This window comes from Myxine glutinosa, chromosome 5 (assembly GCF_964187855.1).
Source record: "Myxine glutinosa chromosome 5, kmMyxGlut1.1, whole genome shotgun sequence".
NCBI lineage: Eukaryota > Metazoa > Chordata > Myxini > Myxiniformes > Myxinidae > Myxine > Myxine glutinosa.
In genome coordinates, this window is record NC_136265.1 from 111,665,903 (window position 1) to 111,682,691 (window position 16,789).

The window sequence follows — 16,789 nt, forward strand, 5'->3', positions numbered from 1 at the left end:
TTAATGCAATTCAATGCTTTAAGCCAAAGATAAGTCAATTCTGAGCACAAGTCGAGGCCCGGACTTCCAGGGGGAAAGTATCAACTTGTACACAGAAAAATAAACGCAGTAATAAATAAAAGGTTCGAACAAAGAGCAGACAAAAATAAATGCAAGTACTTGCATTCAAAATTATGCAATCACATATACATGTGTCCACGAACACACAAAAGCTTGGATAACAAAACAGAGAAAGGCTTTCAAAAATGTTACCAAGGGCTAGCATCAGTAACATTGTGGCCTCACCAAATGCCTGCAGCTTGCCAGAATGGAAATCACCGAGAAGGCCGAGAAGACCCTGCTCCATCTCTCGGACTTCACCAATATCGGTCAGGAACGTATGATGGAGAGTTCCCCCGGTTCCTGCACTCTCTCCGAGTTCCGTCCTGGTCCCAGTCTCAGCACCGGTTCCGATCCCGTTAGAAGTTCCGGTCAGATTCCTCATACCAGTCCGTAATCCATTTACAGCTGCGGTACCGGCTCTTGATCCGGTTCCGGCTCCAGTCCCAGATTGTGTTTTTGCTTTTCTACCAATGAACAAGAAAAGAAAAAAAGTTTTATCCCTTCTATTATGTTAAGTAAGTGATTAATAGTATGGTTAATAATCAATAGGAACAAGTGTTTGTGATAAGCCGAAGAGTGAATGGATTCGGATCGATTCGTTAGGGCACACAACGTCGGCTTTCTTCAGCGAGAACAGTGCAGCCTGGAACAACACAGAAGCATAGCTAAGTCTGTCGCTTAATACAGCAAGCATAATACTAATAATAATACTACATACGTACGGTAAGCATAACAATCCTACAATAATTATTAACCAAGACCATGACGATTATTAGTCCTTCCGTAATCATCATCCATCCACATGGGCCCGCGCAGCATCCATCTTGAATATCGCAATTCACTACGGGTAATCGCAAGACCCGGATACATACAGGGGCTGCAAAAGTAGGTATACAGTAAGGATTATACCAGTATTAGCAGTATTATAATAGTGGTGCTAGGATTCATTTAATACTAGAATTCATTTAATTCATTAAAATCATTATTACCATTTTTAATATTTTTATTTTCCTAATTTTTTCTATAATACATCTATTCTTTGCAGGTGAAGTGGAAATTTAACGATGGCTGGTAATTCAACGGACGAGGAGCGCAAATGGATTTTGAAACAGTACTGGAAGACTGTTCAATATACTGAGGTGGGAAATACTGAGGGGAGAGGCGGGTCAGAGAGAGGAGGAGAGGTGGGAAAGATCGAGGGGGAGAGGCAGGGCAGATTGAGGGGGAGAGGCGGGGCAGATTGAGGGGGAGAGGCGGGGCAGATTGAGGGGGAGAGGCGGGGCAGATTGAGGGGGAGAGGCAGGGCAGATTGAGGGGGAGAGGCAGGGCAGATTGAGGAGGAGAGGCGGGTCAGAGAGAGGAGAGGCGGGTCAGAGAGAGGAGGAGAGGCGGGAAAGATTGAGGGGAGAGGCAGGGCAGAGAGGAGGAGAGGTGGGAAAGATTGAGGGGGAGAGGCAGGGCAGATTGAGGAGGAGAGGCAGGGCAGATTGAGGGGGAGAGGCAGGGCAGATTGAGGGGGAGAGGCAGGGCAGATTGAGGGGGAGAGGCAGGGCAGATTGAGGGGGAGAGGCAGGGCAGATTGAGGGGGAGAGGCAGGGCAGATTGAGGGGGAGAGGCAGGGCAGATTGAGGGGGAGAGGCAGGGCAGATTGAGGGGGAGAGGCAGGGCAGATTGAGGGGAAGAGGCAGGGCAGATTGAGGAGGAGAGGCAGGGCAGATTGAGGAGGAGAGGCAGGGCAGATTGAGGAGGAGAGGCAGGGCAGATTGAGGAGGAGAGGCAGGGCAGATTGAGGAGGAGAGGCAGGGCAGATTGAGGAGGAGAGGCAGGGCAGATTGAGGAGAGGCGGGTCAGAGAGAGAGGAGGAGAGGCAGGGCAGATTGAGGGGGAGAGGCAGGGCAGATTGAGGGGGAGAGGCAGGGCAGATTGAGGGGGAGAGGCAGGGCAGATTGAGGGGGAGAGGCAGGGCAGATTGAGGGGGAGAGGCAGGGCAGATTGAGGGGGAGAGGCAGGGCAGATTGAGGGGGAGAGGCAGGGCAGATTGAGGGGGAGAGGCAGGGCAGATTGAGGGGGAGAGGCAGGGCAGATTGAGGGGGAGAGGCAGGGCAGATTGAGGAGGAGAGGCAGGGCAGATTGAGGAGGAGAGGCAGGGCAGATTGAGGAGGAGAGGCAGGGCAGATTAAGGAGGAGAGGCGGGTCAGAGAGAGGAGGAGAGGCAGGGCAGATTGAGGAGGAGAGGCGGGTCAGAGAGAGGAGGAGAGGTGGGAAAGATTGAGGGGGAGAGGCAGGGCAGATTGAGGAGGAGAGGCAGGGAAGATTGAGGAGGAGAGGCAGGGCAGATCGAGGAAGAGAGGTGGGTCAGAGAGAGGAGGAGAGGTAGGAAAGATTGAGGGGGAGAGGCAGGGCAGATTGAGGAGGAGAGGCAGGGAAGATTGAGGGGGAGATTGAGGGCAGATGCTGATAAAGACCTTTGTGCCAGAGTGTGCATGGGTGTCCACACTCGACTAGTGGAGTGTGTGAATGCCGGGGGCAAAGAGTTTGAACATTTGAGGGATTAATATGTTTATTATTGATATGTTATTATTGATATGCTTGTATAATCAATAAAATACGTTTTGTGCGCACGGTTTGTTTTTCATTACTGTATACCTACTTTTGCAGCCCCCTGTATAACCTATGATGCTGATGTTGTTGTTGTTGTTGTTGTTGTTGTTGTTGTTTAACTATGGGGGAGGATTTGGAATGACAATCTATAACGGTGTTCAAGAGAACACTGCTGTGCAGGTGAGCCTTCAAATGAGAGTGTTGGCGGAGACAGCCCCCATTAATAAATTTGAGAATGTCTTTTCAACAATTAAAATATATCGAGATAGAGATAGAATAGAAGAGATTACATCTAGGGCAAGGCAACAAGTGGCAAAAGAGATTTGAGTGAGGGGAGCTAAGTGTTCGCTTGAAGGTGAAGACAGAGATGGCAGGGATTTGGCCGAGATGTCACAAGAGGAAGTTTTGGCTGTGCAAGGAGACGGGGGACCAAACCCCGAAATAGAGCCGGACCAAAGGCGACAAAGAAAGAGTGTAGCAAAAGGAAAGAATGACGGTATCCCCCTGAAATAGGGGCAAGTAGGGTCAATCTCTGACTCTCTTGAAAATCCTCTCTATCTCTTTGCTGATGACTCCACTCTCTGCCGCTCCATTCCTCTTCCCTCAGATCGGCAGTCTGCAGCCTCCTCACTCTCTGAAGACTTGGACAAAATCACAGACTGGTCAAACAAGTGGAACATGTCTTTCAATCCTGACAAATCTCACACTCTTACTATGTCTCTCCGAAAAGATCGACTGGACAACCCTCCCATCTACTTTCTCAACAATCCTCTCCAAGAAGTTCTGTCGCTCAAGCTTTTGGGTCTCACTATCTGCCATGATCTTTCTTGGGAAAACCACATTTCCAAGCTGGCCTCCAAAGCCAGTCGCCGACTGGGAATCCTCCGTCGTGCGAAGTCCTTCCTCGGCACACCTGAGCTCCTCACCACATACAAGGCTTTCATCCGCAGCTCAATGGAATACTGTTCTCCCCTATGGGCCGGTGCTCCTGCCTCACACCTAGCTCGGCTTCACGCTGTTGAAACCAAAGCTTTCAGAATTATTGGAATCTCCGCGATGAAGCTATCTCTGAGGGCCTTTCACTCACTCACCGCAGGCAGGTAGGTGGTCTTTCTGTCTTCTACCGACTCCTCTCCGGCCTTGCACCCCCAGCTCTCTCTGTGCTCTGTCCCCCAAATATTCCTACAGGTCGCACAAGATCTGCCAGCAACCCTCTGATGGTTAAACTGCCGAAATCTCGGCTCTCTGCTCACCTTCACTCTTTCATTCCTCTTTTCTCCCGCCTCTGGAACAAACTCCCTCACTCCCTTCAATCCCACTCCTCCCTCCAGGTCTTTAAAACAGCTGTTCACCACCATCTCTTATCTTCCCCCATCCAAAACCTTGATCTTTTCTACCCCCACTAATTCACCCCAGATCCACCTTGTTTGAAATTCCAACTTCTTTCCTGGAAGTCCTGGCAGTGTCCATATGTTTTATACCTCTCCCACCACCCCCTTCCCATGCCCCCCCTCCCCAAAGCCCTCGCCCTCTCTCAGATCTCTCGATGTCTCCATGTCTCCATGTCTCCATGTCTCCATGTCTCCATGTCTCTCGGTCCCTGCTCTTAAATGTTGTGTTTGTGTCCTTCCCCCTCTCTCCCCATCTTGTCTACCGCTCCCGATGTTATATGTTTTATGTGTCGGTTTGTCTTTTTGTGTGATTAATGTTCGCTCTTTCACGAGCCTCGATCTTGTATACAAAAAAAAAAAAAAAAAAGACCGGTTCAGAAACAACGACCAGGTGACTCAGGCACAAATGAAGGGGAAAAGAATGGAAAAGGCAGATGGTGATGGACAGAAAGACAAGGGAGAGCAGCAGAATGAGGGAGAGGAGGATGGTGAAGATGATGAAGAGCAGCATAGACTGGAAGAAGAGTTAGCTAATAAAATACAAGAGATGCAATTGATAAAACTCAGAAAAAGACCAAAACTTTATCGCATAGAAAACAATAAACAGACAAAAATCTTAGTGAGATGAACAAACCATTCAATTAGAAAATAGGTTCAAAATCATCCACCTTGAAGGAAATCAATGTCGTCTGTTTCACAGCAGCACTATTCATTCAAGAAAAAGTAACGGGCAAACAACACCAGAAGAAGAAAAAACCAGGCCCCACAAATAGAAACCAAATTTCACCTTGGAGACAGAGTTTAGAGACACAAAGAGAGCAACTGCGGAAGGAAGTAGGACAAATACAACAGTTTAGGAAAGGAAACAGATGCCCAAAACTAAAAAAAAAGAAAGAGAATCCAAAGAATAAAAAACAAGCACAAAATCGAAGACAAAGACCTTGAGTGCTTGGGTGCTGAAAACAAACTCAAAATAGAAATGATAGTAAGGAAGATTTTTTTAAAAACACGATGAAGAAGGAAACAGGAGAAAACAAAACCACATGTTTCAAAGAAACCCAAACAGATTTTACCGTGAATTGGGGAAACCAAAACAGAATGTGTCAACTCCCCCTGAAAAAGAAACTGGAAAAATCCTGGAAAGGAATTTTTGAATATCGAAAAGAACATAACAAGGAAGCAGAATGGATCCCAAACTTGGAAAAGAAGAAGGAAGCAACATCTCAAAGAAATGCCACCATTGATTGATGAATCTAAAATTTGAAAACAACTTCAAAAAATGCTAAACATCCAAAGCCCAGGCCCAAAGGGAATTCCAAATTTCTGGCTAAAACAACTCGATTGCTCTTCACTTTCACTACGCCAGGATATTTAAAGAACTGATCCAAGAGGAAAAGGCAGTGGATGAGTGGCTCGTAGAAGGGAACATCTTTCTCATCCCAAAATCGGAGGAAACCCAACTTCCCCACACATACCGGCCAATAACATGTCGACCAACCACATACAAACTGCTGACAGGAATCATCACATAAATGATGGACCATCATCTAACACAGCAAGGAGGTTTAGAGGTAGAACAAAAGTGATGTAAGAGGTTGTTATGGAACAATTGACCACCTACTACTGAACAAGGACAAACTTGAAAATTACAAAATGTGAAGAACTAAATTGTCCACCACCTGGACAGACGATAAGAAAGCTTTTGACAGTGTCCCACATTCGTGGATGATAAAATACATACAAATATACAAAATCAATCCCCAAATAATCAAACTTATTAAGAAAGCAATGGAGCTCTGGAATACCACATGGATATTACAGCACTCAGAAGGGAATATCGAAATACCACATGTGAAGATACAGCATGGATTCTTCCAGGAACATAGTCTTTCTCCCCCTTTTGTTTTATCTGGTTCTGGACCCACTAAGTAACCTCATCAATGAACGAGGACACGGATACACCCGAGAACCAATAGAAGAACATGCAAAGAAATAGGAAAGGCGACACATCTACTATACATGGATGATTTAAAGCTCTTCTCGCCAAATGATGACAAATTGACAGAACAACTAAAACTAGTACAACGGTTTTCTGAAGATATTCAAATAGAATTCGGACTAGACAAGTGTGCCAAGTGCACATTTGTACAAGGAAAACCAACAAAAACAGACAACATAAAAATTCACCTTGAAACAACAACACAGCAGTTAGAAAATGAAGCATCATACAAATACCTCGAGGAGAAGAAGGCAACTAAATATGTCACAAACAAATGTGCAAAACAATCACCAAAGAATACCTACAAAGAACAAAGCTGATTCTGAAAACATACCTCACCCCAAGAAACAAAATCAAAGCCATAAACCAGCTCGCAGTACCAGTGTTCCAATATAGCTGCAGAATTAATAAACTGGGCCCAATCAGAAATCAACAAGTTAGACATCAAAACAAGAAAACTCCTTACAATCCACAAATGTTTTACAAAAACCAGTGCATCCCGAGAATGTACCTGCCGAGACGAGAGAGGAAGCGGCCTGATGTAACTCAACCAGGTGCACAGAGCGACAACTGTAGGACCAGCTGAGTATGGGAAATGCTCAACAGACTATCGGATGCAATTTGTAAACAAGAGCAATCAGATATTGCAGACCATCGCCAGGACGTGTTTATGAGGTGTATTTTGTGGGTGAGAAACAGAGAGAGAAACAGAGAGAGAAACAGAGAGAGAAACAGAGAGAGAAACAGAGAGAGAAACTGACAGAGAAACTGACAGAGAAACTGAGAGAGAAACTGACAGAGAAACTGACAGAGAAACAGAGAGAGAAACAGAGAGAGAAACAGAGAGAGAAACAGAGAGAGAAACTGAGAGAGAAACAGAGAGAGAAACTGACAGAGAAACAGAGAGAGAAACAGAGAGAGAAACAGAGAGAGAAACTGACAGAGAAACAGAGAGAGAAACTGACAGAGAAACTGACAGAGAAACTGACAGAGAAACTGACAGAGAAACTGACAGAGAAACTGACAGAGAAACTGACAGAGAAACTGACAGAGAAACTGACAGAGAAACTGACAGAGAAACTGACAGAGAAACTGACAGAGAAACTGACAGAGAAACTGACAGAGAAACTGACAGAGAAACTGACAGAGAAACTGACAGAGAAACTGACAGAGAAACTGACAGAGAAACTGACAGAGAAACTGACAGAGAAACTGACAGAGAAACTGACAGAGAAACTGACAGAGAAACTGACAGAGAAACTGACAGAGAAACTGACAGAGAAACTGACAGAGAAACTGACAGAGAAACTGACAGAGAAACTGACAGAGAAACTGACAGAGAAACTGACAGAGAAACTGACAGAGAAACTGACAGAGAAACTGACAGAGAAACTGACAGAGAAACTGACAGAGAAACTGACAGAGAAACTGACAGAGAAACTGACAGAGAAACTGACAGAGAAACTGACAGAGAAACTGACAGAGAAACTGACAGAGAAACTGACAGAGAAACTGACAGAGAAACTGACAGAGAAACTGACAGAGAAACTGACAGAGAAACTGACAGAGAAACTGACAGAGAAACTGACAGAGAAACTGACAGAGAAACTGACAGAGAAACTGACAGAGAAACTGACAGAGAAACTGACAGAGAAACTGACAGAGAAACTGACAGAGAAACTGACAGAGAAACTGACAGAGAAACTGACAGAGAAACTGACAGAGAAACTGACAGAGAAACTGACAGAGAAACTGACAGAGAAACTGACAGAGAAACTGACAGAGAAACTGACAGAGAAACTGACAGAGAAACTGACAGAGAAACTGACAGAGAAACTGACAGAGAAACTGACAGAGAAACTGACAGAGAAACTGACAGAGAAACTGACAGAGAAACTGACAGAGAAACTGACAGAGAAACTGACAGAGAAACTGACAGAGAAACTGACAGAGAAACTGACAGAGAAACTGACAGAGAAACTGACAGAGAAACTGACAGAGAAACTGACAGAGAAACTGACAGAGAAACTGACAGAGAAACTGACAGAGAAACTGACAGAGAAACTGACAGAGAAACTGACAGAGAAACTGACAGAGAAACTGACAGAGAAACTGACAGAGAAACTGACAGAGAAACTGACAGAGAAACTGACAGAGAAACTGACAGAGAAACTGACAGAGAAACTGACAGAGAAACTGACAGAGAAACTGACAGAGAAACTGACAGAGAAACTGACAGAGAAACTGACAGAGAAACTGACAGAGAAACTGACAGAGAAACTGACAGAGAAACTGACAGAGAAACTGACAGAGAAACTGACAGAGAAACTGACAGAGAAACTGACAGAGAAACTGACAGAGAAACTGACAGAGAAACTGACAGAGAAACTGACAGAGAAACTGACAGAGAAACTGACAGAGAAACTGACAGAGAAACTGACAGAGAAACTGACAGAGAAACTGACAGAGAAACTGACAGAGAAACTGACAGAGAAACTGACAGAGAAACTGACAGAGAAACTGACAGAGAAACTGACAGAGAAACTGACAGAGAAACTGACAGAGAAACTGACAGAGAAACTGACAGAGAAACTGACAGAGAAACTGACAGAGAAACTGACAGAGAAACTGACAGAGAAACTGACAGAGAAACTGACAGAGAAACTGACAGAGAAACTGACAGAGAAACTGACAGAGAAACTGACAGAGAAACTGACAGAGAAACTGACAGAGAAACTGACAGAGAAACTGACAGAGAAACTGACAGAGAAACTGACAGAGAAACTGACAGAGAAACTGACAGAGAAACTGACAGAGAAACTGACAGAGAAACTGACAGAGAAACTGACAGAGAAACTGACAGAGAAACTGACAGAGAAACTGACAGAGAAACTGACAGAGAAACTGACAGAGAAACTGACAGAGAAACTGACAGAGAAACTGACAGAGAAACTGACAGAGAAACTGACAGAGAAACTGACAGAGAAACTGACAGAGAAACTGACAGAGAAACTGACAGAGAAACTGACAGAGAAACTGACAGAGAAACTGACAGAGAAACTGACAGAGAAACTGACAGAGAAACTGACAGAGAAACTGACAGAGAAACTGACAGAGAAACTGACAGAGAAACTGACAGAGAAACTGACAGAGAAACTGACAGAGAAACTGACAGAGAAACTGACAGAGAAACTGACAGAGAAACTGACAGAGAAACTGACAGAGAAACTGACAGAGAAACTGACAGAGAAACTGACAGAGAAACTGACAGAGAAACTGACAGAGAAACTGACAGAGAAACTGACAGAGAAACTGACAGAGAAACTGACAGAGAAACTGACAGAGAAACTGACAGAGAAACTGACAGAGAAACTGACAGAGAAACTGACAGAGAAACTGACAGAGAAACTGACAGAGAAACTGACAGAGAAACTGACAGAGAAACTGACAGAGAAACTGACAGAGAAACTGACAGAGAAACTGACAGAGAAACTGACAGAGAAACTGACAGAGAAACTGACAGAGAAACTGACAGAGAAACTGACAGAGAAACTGACAGAGAAACTGACAGAGAAACTGACAGAGAAACTGACAGAGAAACTGACAGAGAAACTGACAGAGAAACTGACAGAGAAACTGACAGAGAAACTGACAGAGAAACTGACAGAGAAACTGACAGAGAAACTGACAGAGAAACTGACAGAGAAACTGACAGAGAAACTGACAGAGAAACTGACAGAGAAACTGACAGAGAAACTGACAGAGAAACTGACAGAGAAACTGACAGAGAAACTGACAGAGAAACTGACAGAGAAACTGACAGAGAAACTGACAGAGAAACTGACAGAGAAACTGACAGAGAAACTGACAGAGAAACTGACAGAGAAACTGACAGAGAAACTGACAGAGAAACTGACAGAGAAACTGACAGAGAAACTGACAGAGAAACTGACAGAGAAACTGACAGAGAAACTGACAGAGAAACTGACAGAGAAACTGACAGAGAAACTGACAGAGAAACTGACAGAGAAACTGACAGAGAAACTGACAGAGAAACTGACAGAGAAACTGACAGAGAAACTGACAGAGAAACTGACAGAGAAACTGACAGAGAAACTGACAGAGAAACTGACAGAGAAACTGACAGAGAAACTGACAGAGAAACTGACAGAGAAACTGACAGAGAAACTGACAGAGAAACTGACAGAGAAACTGACAGAGAAACTGACAGAGAAACTGACAGAGAAACTGACAGAGAAACTGACAGAGAAACTGACAGAGAAACTGACAGAGAAACTGACAGAGAAACTGACAGAGAAACTGACAGAGAAACTGACAGAGAAACTGACAGAGAAACTGACAGAGAAACTGACAGAGAAACTGACAGAGAAACTGACAGAGAAACTGACAGAGAAACTGACAGAGAAACTGACAGAGAAACTGACAGAGAAACTGACAGAGAAACTGACAGAGAAACTGACAGAGAAACTGACAGAGAAACTGACAGAGAAACTGACAGAGAAACTGACAGAGAAACTGACAGAGAAACTGACAGAGAAACTGACAGAGAAACTGACAGAGAAACTGACAGAGAAACTGACAGAGAAACTGACAGAGAAACTGACAGAGAAACTGACAGAGAAACTGACAGAGAAACTGACAGAGAAACTGACAGAGAAACTGACAGAGAAACTGACAGAGAAACTGACAGAGAAACTGACAGAGAAACTGACAGAGAAACTGACAGAGAAACTGACAGAGAAACTGACAGAGAAACTGACAGAGAAACTGACAGAGAAACTGACAGAGAAACTGACAGAGAAACTGACAGAGAAACTGACAGAGAAACTGACAGAGAAACTGACAGAGAAACTGACAGAGAAACTGACAGAGAAACTGACAGAGAAACTGACAGAGAAACTGACAGAGAAACTGACAGAGAAACTGACAGAGAAACTGACAGAGAAACTGACAGAGAAACTGACAGAGAAACTGACAGAGAAACTGACAGAGAAACTGACAGAGAAACTGACAGAGAAACTGACAGAGAAACTGACAGAGAAACTGACAGAGAAACTGACAGAGAAACTGACAGAGAAACTGACAGAGAAACTGACAGAGAAACTGACAGAGAAACTGACAGAGAAACTGACAGAGAAACTGACAGAGAAACTGACAGAGAAACTGACAGAGAAACTGACAGAGAAACTGACAGAGAAACTGACAGAGAAACTGACAGAGAAACTGACAGAGAAACTGACAGAGAAACTGACAGAGAAACTGACAGAGAAACTGACAGAGAAACTGACAGAGAAACTGACAGAGAAACTGACAGAGAAACTGACAGAGAAACTGACAGAGAAACTGACAGAGAAACTGACAGAGAAACTGACAGAGAAACTGACAGAGAAACTGACAGAGAAACTGACAGAGAAACTGACAGAGAAACTGACAGAGAAACTGACAGAGAAACTGACAGAGAAACTGACAGAGAAACTGACAGAGAAACTGACAGAGAAACTGACAGAGAAACTGACAGAGAAACTGACAGAGAAACTGACAGAGAAACTGACAGAGAAACTGACAGAGAAACTGACAGAGAAACTGACAGAGAAACTGACAGAGAAACTGACAGAGAAACTGACAGAGAAACTGACAGAGAAACTGACAGAGAAACTGACAGAGAAACTGACAGACAGAGAAACAGACAGACAGAGAAACAGACAGACAGAGAAACAGACAGACAGAGAAACAGACAGACAGAGAAACAGACAGACAGAGAAACAGACAGACAGAGAAACAGACAGACAGAGAAACAGACAGACAGAGAAACAGACAGACAGAGAAACAGACAGACAGAGAAACAGACAGACAGAGAAACAGACAGACAGAGAAACAGACAGACAGAGAAACAGACAGACAGAGAAACAGACAGACAGAGAAACAGACAGACAGAGAAACAGACAGACAGAGAAACAGACAGAGAAACAGACAGACAGAGAAACAGACAGACAGAGAAACAGACAGACAGAGAAACAGACAGACAGAGAAACAGACAGACAGAGAAACAGACAGACAGAGAAACAGACAGACAGAGAAACAGACAGACAGAGAAACAGACAGACAGAGAAACAGACAGACAGAGAAACAGACAGACAGAGAAACAGACAGACAGAGAAACAGACAGACAGAGAAACAGACAGACAGAGAAACACAGACAGAAACATAGACAGACAGAAACATAGACAGACAGACACAGACAGAGACACACACAGAGACAGAGAGAGACACACACAGAGACAGAGAGAGACACACACACAGAGACAGAGTGACTGTTTCTTTCATTTATTACCTCCACCACCAAAGGTGGATGGAGGTTATGTTTTCATCCCTGTCTGTCTTGTCTGTTTGTTTGTTTGTTTGTTTCTTTGCCTGTTTGTGAACGAAACATAAAATATAATAAAGGGAGCACAGACAGAGGACAGGAGTACAAAAGTACAAGACAAGGAGTACAAAAGGGAGAGAGAGAGGGAAGCACAACAAGCAGAACAACAACAGTCGAGAACAGGGACATTGGGAGATCTGTGGAAGGGAGAGGACTGGGGGGGGTGCGGGGGGGAGGGGGAGGGGGAGGGGTACACGGTATAAAGCAAGTGAACACAACGAGGAATTTCAGGAATTAAGTATTTGGGGTGTATTAACAGGGATAGAAAAGATCAAGGTTTTGGATTGGGGAAGATAAGAGATGGTGGTGAACAGCTGTTTTAAAGATCTGGAGGGAGGAGTGGGATTGAAGAGAGTGAGGGAGTTTGTTCCATAGGTGGGAGAAAGGGGGAATGAAAGATTGAAGGTGAGCAGAGAGCCAAGATTTTGGTAGTTTAACCATAAGAGGGTTGCTGGCAGATCTTGTGTGACCTTTTTGGAATATTTGGGGACAGAGCACAGGGAGAGCTGGGGGAGCAAGGCCGGAGAGGAGTCGGTAGAAGACAGAAAGACCACCAACCTGTCTGCGGTGAGTAAGTGCAAGACCCTCGGAGCTAGCTTCATCGCAGGAGATGCCAATGATTCTGAAAGCTTTGGTTTCACCAGCGTGAAGCCGAGCTAGGTGTGAGGCAGGTGCACCAGCCCAGAGGGGAGAACAGTATTCCATTGAGCTGTGGATGAAAGCCTTGTATGTGGTGAGGAAGCTTGGAGTCCTGCTCTCCCCTCTGGGCTGGCTCCCCTGCCTCACACCTTACTCAGCTTGGAGTGCTGCTCTTCCCACTGGGCTGACCACCTGCCTCACACCTTACTCAGCTTGGAGTGCTGCTCTCGCTCCCCTGCCGCACACCTTACTCAGCTTGGAAAGCTGCTCTCGCTTCTGGGCTGGCTCTCCTGCCTCACACCTTACTCAGCTTGGAGTGCTGCTCTCCCCTCTGGGCTGACCACCTGCCTCACACCTTACTCAGCCTGGTGCTGTGCAAATCAAGGCTTTCCAGATTATTGGAATCTCTCATGATGAAGCTGAGTCTATGGCCTATCACTTTGCCGTCGCCGACAGGTCGCTGGTTTCTGTCTTCTTCCGCCTCATTACAGGTCTTGCACCTTCTGTCCTCTCCGTGCTCTGTCCTCCCCAGGTATCTGCAGAACACACACGGTGCACCAGCAACCTAGTAAAATCCAACTTCCAACCACCCGCAACCTCTCAGAGTGAAACTACACAAATCCAGATCCACAGCTCACCTCCACTCATTTATTTCTCTTTTTTCCTGCCTGTGGAACCACCCTCAACACTCTTGAATCTCATTCTTCCCTCCAGGTCTTCAAGTCAGCTGTTCAGCACCATCTCAAGTCACCCCCATCCAATACCACAATCTTTCCTGCACCTGTTAAACTGTCACCCCACACCTCACAACTTGGCTTACGTGCATCCATATTGTTTATCGCTTGCTTTCTCCCCTACGACTCATCGTAAGCTGCATCCCCAGGTTGTCCATCTCCGCTGACTTTGTCCCACTGCCCTGCTGTTGACGTTTCCCCTTTCTCCGACAGTTCCCTTTGTTATGTTGTGTCCTTGTTCAGTCTATGACCAAACTTTTCCAAAAACCGAGACCTTGTATATAAAAATAAATAAATAAAGAAGCATTACCACGTATAGAAACACCGTTAATGAAACGTATTGTTCATGAAAGCAAACATCTGGGAAAAAATTGTGGGAAGGAATTCAATTCGAGTGTGGAGGAATAAACAGGGAAATGTATGGGTAACGTGGTGGAGGAGACAGAGGACAGGGTTCTTTTTACATTTCTGCTTATGTAATATGTAAATGGATCCTTATCAATTCATCCTGTCATGGGCTGCTTTCGTTTCTCAACTCACGGATGACTCTTGACTTTGTGTTTGGGAGACGTGGGCAATGGCGGTGGCTGTGGCAGGCCCCCACCAAGGTTAGGTGGGGAAACGACAGGTTTCCCAGACTGGGATGCACGATGTCCACCTGCTTGCTGTTTATTTTTACTTTCTTCCATGTTAATTCATCGATTCAGCAATACCTGAAAATAAAATTCCTCTGGCTATACCAGAAGGAATAATTGCAAAGGTAAGGACATTTCATATTTCCATCAAGTATCCGATAAATAAGCAAAATATTTATCAACATATGCAGGGAGCATCACGTTTATTTGGGAGAATGACAATTTGTTCTGGAGCTTCGTAAAACCATTTAACCAGACGGACTCATTACCTGCCTCTATTGAAGGAATTGTACAATATGGTACCTGGATGAAACTTAGTTACTCATCAAGTTTGCAGAGGCAAGATTCAGCTGGACAAAGCACCACTGCACACTATTTCTCTGGAACAAACTCATGACTTAACACCCCCGACATCCCTTCCCACGATCCAAGCAGTCAACAGTTTGATGACAGATACATTGTCCGAAATATATCCAAGCATCTCCATACTAATAATGACTAATGGAGCAGAGCAGGGCCGTGCCCGACGGAGGGAGCAGAGCAGGGCCGTGCCGACGGAGGGAGCAGAGCAGGGCCGTGCCCGACGGAGGGAGCAGAGCAGGGCCGTGCCCGACGGAGGGAGCAGAGCAGGGCCGTGCCCGACGGAGGGAGCAGAGCAGGGCCGTGCCCGACGGAGGGAGCAGAGCAGGGCCGTGCCCGACGGAGGGAGCAGAGCAGGGCCGTGCCCGACGGAGGGAGCAGAGCAGGGCCGTGCCCGACGGAGGGAGCAGAGCAGGGCCGTGCCCGACGGAGGGAGCAGAGCAGGACCGTGCCGACGGAGGGAGCTGAGCAGGGCCGTGCCGACGGAGGGGGCTGAGCAGGGCCGTGCCGACGGAGGGGGCTGAGCAGGGCCGTGCCCGACGGAGGGAGCAGAGCAGGGCCGTGCCCGACGGAGGGAGCAGAGCAGGGCCGTGCCCGACGGAGGGAGCAGAGCAGGGCCGTGCCCGACGGAGGGAGCAGAGCAGGGCCGTGCCCGACGGAGGGAGCAGAGCAGGGCCGTGCCCGACGGAGGGAGCAGAGCAGGGCCGTGCCCGACGGAGGGAGCAGAGCAGGGCCGTGCCCGACGGAGGGAGCAGAGCAGGGCCGTGCCCGACGGAGGGAGCAGAGAAGGGCCGTGCCCGACGGAGGGAGCAGAGCAGGGCCGTGCCGACGGAGGGAGGGAGCAGAGCAGGGCCGTGCCGACGGAGGGAGCAGAGCAGGACCGTGCCCGACGGAGGGTGCACAGAGAGAGAAACAAATCTGACAGCACAGAAAGAGACAGAGATCGCACAGCACAGACACAGACAGAGAGATTTAAAATTCTTTTACGAATTTCTCATCATTACTTGAACTCTTTAACCGAATCGTAACACGGAACCTCTAATCCTGATGAACTTCCGATTGCAATCGTGGTCCACTCTCATGACGCACTTCCGCTATTTATTTAAATCTTTATCTTTAGTAAATATAGCCCAAACATTGCTATTAAGTCATTACACTCATGTTATCCACTCAAACTATAAATAATTCGCTCGTATCAGAAAATGCAATGCACGGGTTAGCGAAGATCACACTCCACAGGTAAATCAACATAAACACCAACGCCATCTGCACCGCCACATAACAAAGGTAAACAGTGACGTCATGACGTTAAACAGTATCGCGAAGATCACGCACCACAGGTAAATAAACATAAACACCGTATTAAACCGTTCTGTACGTAGTGTTGTCCGCATTAAAATATTTTGTACGTTGTTGTCCATATTAAACCGTTCTGTACGTTGTTGTCCGCATTAAAATATTTTGTACGTTATTGGCCATATTAAACCGTTATGTACGTTGTTGTCCATATTAAACCGTTCTGTACGTTGTTGTCCATATTAAACCGTTCTGTACGTTGTTGTCCATATTAAACCGTTCTGTACGTTGTTGTCCATATTAAACTGTTCTGTACGTTGTTGTCCATATTAAACTGTTATGTACGTTGTTGTCCATATTAAACCGTTCTGTACGTTGTTGTCCATATTAAACCGTTCTGTACGTTGTTGTCCATATTAAACCGTTCTGTACGTTGTTGTCCATATTAAACCGTTCTGTACGTTGTGTCCATATTAAACCATTCTGCACGATGTTGTCCATATTAAACCGTTCTGTACGTTGTTGTCCATATTAAACCGTTCTGTACGTTGTTGTCCATATTAAACCGTTCTGTACGTTGTTGTCCA

General features: G+C 45.7%; 1 protein-coding gene across 19 annotated transcripts in view; it reads right to left on the reverse strand.

Annotated features, from left to right (window-relative positions):
- Positions 1 to 16,002, reverse strand: part of CCDC28A (coiled-coil domain containing 28A) — a 66,096-nt gene extending 50,094 nt beyond the window's left edge. For 9 of the 19 annotated variants that reach the window (XR_013623535.1, XR_013623533.1, XM_068116602.2 and 6 more), the window contains exons 1-3: positions 15,925 to 15,988; positions 14,452 to 14,645; positions 286 to 566 (exon numbers count right to left, since the gene is read on the reverse strand). Coding sequence is in view for 15 of the 19 variants with exons in the window: in XM_068116602.2 (XP_067972703.1) it covers positions 286 to 566; positions 14,452 to 14,600 (430 nt within the window). In the remaining 4 variants the exon portion in view is untranslated. Of the gene's footprint in view, positions 1 to 285; positions 567 to 14,451; positions 14,646 to 15,910 lie in introns of all 19 variants that reach the window. The other 10 variants (XR_010984466.2, XM_068116601.2, XM_068116608.2 and 7 more) reach the window with 5 other exon arrangements.
- Positions 16,003 to 16,789: the final 787 nt, after the last annotated feature.